Below are 7,882 nucleotides of genomic sequence, written 5' to 3'. Positions count from 1 at the left end.
CCTGACCTGTAGATGAGTGTAAACTGCAGAGCCCTGACCTGTAGATGAGTGTAAACTGCAGAGTCCTGACCTGATGATGTAGCTCATCTGTGCTGGCTCATTCTTTTGAACAGTGGCTGTTTGTTTCCCTAATGTATGACTGATCACAGTCCTCCTGACACTTAACAGCATACACTATATTACTCTATTTTTGCCGGGGAACTGGATCTTTGGGGTGAACTAATTTTTGTCGTAAAGTGTTTTGGGGTTTGAAAGCCACTGGGACGTCATGTTTAGAGAATAAACGTCTCAGTTTCTCTGAAACTCCATCCACATGTGGAATGACGACTGGTTTGGGTCTGGGTTTAGGGTCTTCATTTTCACCTGGTTGTTGGCTGGAATCCTGTTTGGGTTTCTTGTCTGCTTTCAGAAAAGCCCAGTCAGGATAACCACACTGCTCCAGGGCCTGTCTTGTGTGTGATTTCTCTTTCTCCCTGGCTCCTGGGTTTGTGGGGACACTGTCTGCTCTGTGGTACAGAGTCCTGATGACTCCTAACTTGTGTTCCAGTGGGTGRTGGGAATCAAAACGCAAATACTGGTCTGTATGGGTGGGTTTGCGATACACGTCAGTTTCCAACCGTCCTCAATCCGACACTGAGACATCACAGTACAGGAACGCCAACCTGCCATCTTTTACATCGTATGTTGAATAGTTTCTGAGTTATAAGCGTTTTTGCATGTCCTGACTCCCCCTCTTTGAAAGGAGCCCCCTCCTCAAATATGCGGTCTATAGTAAAACCGTTGGCTGGTGCAGTGCAGGTCAGACTCTTCTACAGTCCTGCCAAATTTCATGTTGATCGGTGCAGCCGTTTTTGGTCTATGGTTGACCAAAAATCTCTGAACAATAAATAAATAAATAATTAAATAATTAAATAAATAAATAAACAGTACGAAAACAATATGACTCCTGCGTGCTGGGGTCATAATAAAAGGTTAAAAAACAAGACAATGGATGTCTTTTCTGAAGCTGAAGAATAGACATTTCGCTTCCCATCCAGTAAGCTTTTTCAATTCAAAATGTCTGTCTTTGTACCTTCATGAGAGGCCTTGTTAGTACTTAGCATTAACATGTTAATCTACATTAACATGTAGATTAATGTGGAACTATACTCACCCTTCACAATGGAGAGTTGTTAGGCTCTTTGTTTGCCTGGCTCACAGGAGAAATGTCTCCATCACATGCATAAAGGTGTGAATTGAGGTGAAACTGAGTAAGAATAACATCCAATGCTGTGTTGTAATTTTTTTGAAAGATGAAACCCGAGACTTCATCCTCTGTTTAAAGATTTTTTTACCTCGTCTGACGTAAATGTCTCCCTTCACCACTTTTTCAAACAACCGGTCTTCTCTGTCCAAACTATGAACATCATGGTCTAGGCTTAGTAGGCTAAGGAGAGTGATGCTCTACCCCAGTCTACCAGATGTCTGCTTGATGATGGAAAGTCGTGTCAAGCAAGACAGCCTCACAACATTGACAGCTTTAAGAAACTCATGATGACTCTCATCCACCCTCAGAGCCCTGCAGCTTTTTAACTACCTCAGCCCTGGTTATGGACGAACCAATCCCCAAGTCCCCGACTTAGCTTCCTCTATGGMATATGTGCTGGTGGGGTTGAAAAGGTCCAACAAGTATTCTTGAAGTCGGCGTGATGTCATTCAATCATGTGATTTCAACCTCCATTTTATTTATGGGGTAAACTCATTGTGAAACTCTATTATAAACTGTGTCAAAAGTAGAGACTTCAAACTATACAGCAGTTTTTAAATTGTGTTGTTAGGTCGAGAGAAGAAAACCAGTTATAATAAATGGCATATCTTACTATTTTTTTCTGAAAATAAACGTTATATTTTGAAGCGCGTTTCAGCTGACGGGAGCAGGAAACACGGTAATCTCGTAGAAAAAACACCGCTGTCCATCGTCAGTCTCATCTTTCTCTTCAACCGAAAAAATATAACCCCACAGACCTCCTTACTGACTGAGGCTCAACGATACCTGACAAGCACTCAAGAATCTACAGGAAGAAGAAAATAAAAAGAGGTGAAATTTGAATGGAGATTGGCGGCAATGAAGAGCCGGTGAGAGCAGGACTTTATTAATTAGATCTGTGACTTTAAAATGTTTGGATTTAGTTAGTGTGTAGTTTTGAGTGTTTACTCTTCATTTTAGCCAGTTTTAGTGTGTTTTAAATCAAAACAATGAGGCAATTCTTTTTAAACAAGAAGAAGCATGGAGGTCTGCAGAGACAGAACGACAACACGTGTCATTTCTCTCCCCTCACTCTTGCAGTTTGAAAAATTTTTTATCTCTGAATGTTTTTTTTACACGAGAAGTGTAGTCCTACAGCAACTTTTCACCATTTTTCCTATTTTCCACATAGAGGAACTCATCCTATTTTCTCCTAAACCAATACTGTATGTCAGCCTCTGTCTACAACATGGTCATGTGACAAAAGTACCCGGCTGTTCGACTATGAGAATCCCTTCTCACTGGTTGAAGTCAACAGCATCTCTCCTGCACTGAAGTGTTGGTAAAGTCACTTCATATTGTATCAAATCAGTCACAGATAGAATTCCACTATCGAGGTGACTTTTACTGGACAGATTTTAATAACCTTTTGGGAAGTAATCATTGGATGCACATCAACCAATTACCTTGTAGAGTCAACCCTATTAATAATGTTTGCCACTGTTAATCAACCTTAGCAAACACAAATGTCTCCAACTCTGTCAATATTACTGGCATGGTGAGTCATCCACATTATGAACTCCTAAGCACAAACACATGGTGTGACCACTTTAACACTTTGTCATGCAAGAAATGTTACTTTTGTTTTTAACTGAAACAATGCTGTTTTATGTCTTGTTGCCAAAATCAGATAACTTATGAACAGAAACAAACAAAGATCCTGATAATAGGAAACTACACCCCCATCATTARAATTTATTTGTTTAACATTTACTTTACTTTATCTCTGTTAAGACAGACATTTGTGTACTTTATGTAAGAACATTCTCTCCATTTTGGGTTTATGTTAATTGTCTGAGGTTAACATGAGTAAAATTCTTGACGCAATCGCTCCATTGTCCCGAGATGATTAGCCTCTGCTAGTTAGCAAGTTTCACTTCCTGTTTACTACCGCAAAGCTTGTCGCCGATGTCTGATGTAATCACGCGTTGCGTAGCCTCGTCTGACGTAATCACGCGTTGCGCAGCCTTGTCTGACGTAATCAAGCGTTGCGTAGCCTCGTCTGACGTAATCACGCGTTGCGTAGCCTCGTCTGACGTAATCAAGCGTTGCGTAGCCTCGTCTGACGTAATCACGCGTTGCGTAGCCTCATCTGACGTAATCACGTGTTGTGTAGCCTCGTTTATTCGCATCAAATAGTAGAGAAGGAAACTAGATGGAAACAGTCTAGATTAGAATTTTTATTTATTAAATTTTTTGCAAATTTTGAAAAGTTCGATAAAAATTCACTCTACAACTGGATGGAAACACGATTAGTTATCATGACTTACACTCCTATTAAATAAGTTATAAAATCAACTAACTGTACCAACAGCATCTGACATCACTGCAAACTTATCAAACAAAGGGAGCTTCTAGTTTTGGCAAGCTGCTCTTTTTTACTAAACTGATTTATCTTGTTCTAAATCAGATAAGGGCAGGCAGAAATTACAAGAGAAAAAAAACTTTGTCTAAATAATCAAGCTGCAAACTACATAAATGTGGCTGCTGACTCGTGCTCTGCCTCAGTTTCACATCCCTTCCAACCTCATTTTTCCGCCTCACCTCTGAAACGTCTGTAATGTTTACAGGAGTCTTACCATCGTCTGATGTGCTGGTCTGTCACTGGGATGCTTCGGAGAGTCGCTCCGAGCAGCATGAACAAGGCAGAGAGGAGAAGCGATGACCGCAAACCTGGACAACACAAGACATGATCATTTAAAAAAACTTGAAGATGTACTGAATGAAGTACAGGGTTCATGTCCAATCAGTTAATTTTATTCCAAATGTTTGCAGCAAGAAGGTTTTTAAGTTGATTTATGTCTACRTAGCCAATCAGATTAAAGATTTTTGTGACAAATTGACAACCTAAGTTGTTCTGTTTTGATTTCTTGTTAAATCTCTTGACAATTTCAGCACAGCTTCACACTGGTGACATTCTATCATACTGTTTTAGTCAGGCTTATATTGTTCATTTTAAATGAAAATAAATTGACTGAGTGTGTTTTTAAAACTCTGCTTCACATTTTACAGTACTTCTTTTCTTGTATTGCTGTTGATCAGCAGCAGTTTCTACCTTTGAGGAAGAGGGACGTCTCAGCAGGGGGCAAAGCCTTTTCCCTGCGGGAATGTATGAGCAGAGCCACTATCTCTGTCAACAAGTCCAGCTCATACACAGATATGGAGAAAAACACTGACAGTTCAAGACTGTGGCAACCTTGGGAAATCATAGTGCTGTAAACAAAGTTGCGCCATTAATGGCATATGTGATGGCTGAATAAACTGCCTAATTGTCTTTGTTGTAAGACTAGTCTCTCCTCCTAACACAAAATTAAAGAAATAATTCAGACATTTTGTTGTAAGCGTTCTGTGGAAAAGTTACTTAATTTCCTACCTGTACTAAAAAAGCTATCTAAACAACTTCAGTTGGAGAGTTTAATTGTCTGGATCAATGAGTGAAGTATACCATATTGCCAAAAGTATTTGCTCACCCATACAAATGATCGGAATCAGGTGTTCCAACCACTTTCATGGTCACAGGTGCATAAAATTAAGCACCTAGGCAGGCAGACTGTTTTTACAAACATTTGTGAAACAATGGGTCGCTCTCAGCGTGGAACTGTGATAGGATGCCACCTGTGCAAAAAATCCAGTCGTGAAATTTCCTTAATATTCTACAGTTAACTGTCAACTGTATTATAAGAAAATGTAACGACAGCAACTCAGCCACGAAGTGGTAGGCCACAAACTGATGTAGCAGGGTCAGCGGATGCTGAAGCGCATAGTGCAAAGAGGTCACCGACCTTCTGTAGAGTCAATCACTACAGACCTTTTAAGATTAGCTCAAGAACAGTGCACAGAGAGCTTCATGGAATGGGTTTCCATGGTCGAGCAGCTGCATCCAAGCAAACATCACCAAGTGCAATGCAAAGCGTCGGCTGCAGTGGTGTAAAGCATGCCACCAGTGGACTCTACAGCAGTGGCGTCACAATCTCTGGAGTGACGAATCATGCTTCTTTATCTGGCAATGTGATGGATGAGTCTGGGTTTGGTGGCTGCCAGGACAATGATACTTGTCTGACTGCATTGTGCCAAGTGTAAAATTTGGTGGTGGTGGTGGTGGGGGTCCATGGTGTGATGCTACGTTTACACCAAACGCATTGCACGCCTCCAAAAATCTCAAAACGCACACATCTTGATGCTGGTGTTCAGTGAGGTCAGACGCATTTGATGTGAACGTAGAAGCGCTTTTTAAGACACCCAATAGGAGGAGCCTTGTTAACCGTAGTTTTGATAACTTACCAAACATGCCGACTTCCTCACTAATCGTCCTCCAGGTAAAGTCCTTTTTATTTCTATCACGATACCGGACACTGGAATGATAAATGATCAGACTATCAGTTTTTCCTCCATTGTTTGTGTGATCCGATTTCCCGGGCTTCCAGTATTTACGGCTCGTCACCAGTACGTCACTGAGCAGAGTCTCTCTGATTGGTTGATGCAACGCATCGAGCATCAAAAGTTCAGATTTTTCCAACTTGTGCGTCGGACACTTTGGATGTGCCGCACGCACGGAAAACACTCAAGACGTGTGAAATGCTTCGAAATGCGCCGCTCCAATGGTGCCAGACGCGCTGCTCGGCTTCTAGACGCCCCTAGATGCACATCCACCATTGACTTTGCATGTAAACCAGATGCTCAAAACACATTTGGTATAAATGTAGCATGAGGTTGTTTTTCAGGGGCAGGGCTTGGCCCCTTAGTTCCACTGAAAGGAACTATGAATTCCTCAGCATACCAAGACATTTTGGACAATTCCATGCTCCAAACTTTGTGGAAACAGTTTGGAACTGGTCCCTTCCTCTTCCAATTAGACTGTGAACCAGTGCACGAAGCAAGCACCATAAAAACATGGATGTCAGAGTCTGGTGTAGATGAACTTGACTGACCTGCACAGAGTCCTGACCTCAACCCAACAGAACACCTTTAGGATGAATTAGAGAGGAGACTGAGAGCCAGACCTTCTGTCCAACATCAGTATGTGACCTCACAAATGTGCTTCTGGAARAATGGTCAAAAATCCYCATAAACACTCCTAAACCTTGTGGACAGCCTTCAGAAGAGTTGAAGCTGTTCTGGACCAACGTATTATTGAACCCTATGGATCAGGACTGGGATGTACCTGAAGCTCATATGTGAGTCAAGGTAGGTGAGCAAATACTTTTGGCAATATAGTGTAAGTACTGGGCTGAGCTGGGTCAAGAAAAAAAAAGGAACAGAACCACCATAAAATCAACTCTAATCTTTATAATGTTGAAGAAATTTATTGGGGTTTGTTTACTACTAATTTTTAAAAACACCACACATTCTGTAGTCTTTTCTCAGGTGAATAATGATCTTTATTCAGTGATTATTTTTGTGATTAGATTGATGATTTTATGTACAGACTGGTCTGAGTGGCTATCAAAGATGGTTAAACAGAACCGGAGGTACTTAAAGGTAAGATACATGCCTGAACACACTTTCAACACTTAATTGAAACATTGTTTTAACACTAGAACAGGAAAATTGTATGAGGACCTGATTTCAGCCGAAGGCTGGCCATTTTTGATGATGCAATGAAAATAGGCGGAGTCAGGTCTTGAAGAAGTTGATATAATGACGTTCCTTCCTGAAATGCTTGGCTGAATGCACGCAGAGACAAGCATTAAACTTGTATCCCAGCCCAGCATTGATGTGGTTGTATAACCCTTTTCACATTCAAACATTTGTGTATTTTCTATCTGGTTAAGAACACGTATTACGGAAAACAAACACTCCATATTTTCTTTCAATATCACAGTGATTTATTCGAACATTTATTTTAAAAACCTAAACACCTTTGTCAGTTTTACATTACATAATCATTCCAACAGAAATACTACAATATTTCTACCACAAGTGTTTCTGCCTGAACCAAAACTGAAACAGCTAGCTGCTACACAGCTACAGGGTTCCTACAGCTTAAGGCAAGTTAAATCTAAGACTTTTTAATACTTTTTAAGACCAACTTCACAATAAACACAAATGGGGAGAAAAAAACAAACAATTTTACCCAAAAGCTTATTTTAACACAAAACAACTAGCTGCTGTAAATTTAGTAAATTGTTTAAATAAATAGATAAACAAATAAATAAATGTTACCAATTATTTAAATGTTTGAGACAAATACAATCATCCTACTTACAATGTGTTAACATTTTTAAGACCTCTGAAATATTGGTTTAAGACATTTTAAGGCATATTAAGGCCTTATTTTTGGATTGTAGAATTCAACGACTTTTAAGACTTTTTAAGGATCTGCGGGAACCCTGTGCTAATGCTGCTATTTGAGCTCATAAATATCCATAAACTCATTGCATAACACAGCATAATATATACCGTATTTTTCGGACTATAAGCCGCGACTTTTTTCCTGAACTTTGAACCATGCGGCTTATAGTCCGGTGCGGCTTATACGTGGATTTTTTTCTTCATCCACCAGGGGGCTCTTATGCTTCATTTGCTTCAACCACTCGCCTCAAAAAGAGAAGAAGAAAAAAAAAAAAGGAAAAAAGCGATCCTTCCAGAGCTGACTGT

At 40.2% G+C, this 7,882-nt stretch overlaps 1 protein-coding gene across 1 annotated transcript in view; it reads right to left on the bottom strand.

Annotated features, from left to right (window-relative positions):
* Nucleotides 1-7,882, bottom strand: part of slc49a4 (solute carrier family 49 member 4) — a gene marked incomplete at its 3' end in the record, with an annotated part of 107,297 nt that overhangs the window by 94,726 nt on the left and 4,689 nt on the right. Inside the window, 1 exon segment of the mRNA XM_014028503.1 lies at nt 3,865-3,958. Coding sequence (XP_013883957.1) covers nt 3,865-3,958 — 94 coding nt within the window.

This window comes from Austrofundulus limnaeus, unplaced genomic scaffold, assembly GCF_001266775.1.
Source record: "Austrofundulus limnaeus strain Quisiro unplaced genomic scaffold, Austrofundulus_limnaeus-1.0 Scaffold772, whole genome shotgun sequence".
In the NCBI taxonomy this organism is placed as follows: domain Eukaryota; kingdom Metazoa; phylum Chordata; class Actinopteri; order Cyprinodontiformes; family Rivulidae; genus Austrofundulus; species Austrofundulus limnaeus.
This window is presented reverse-complemented; position numbering and strand designations above follow the sequence as displayed.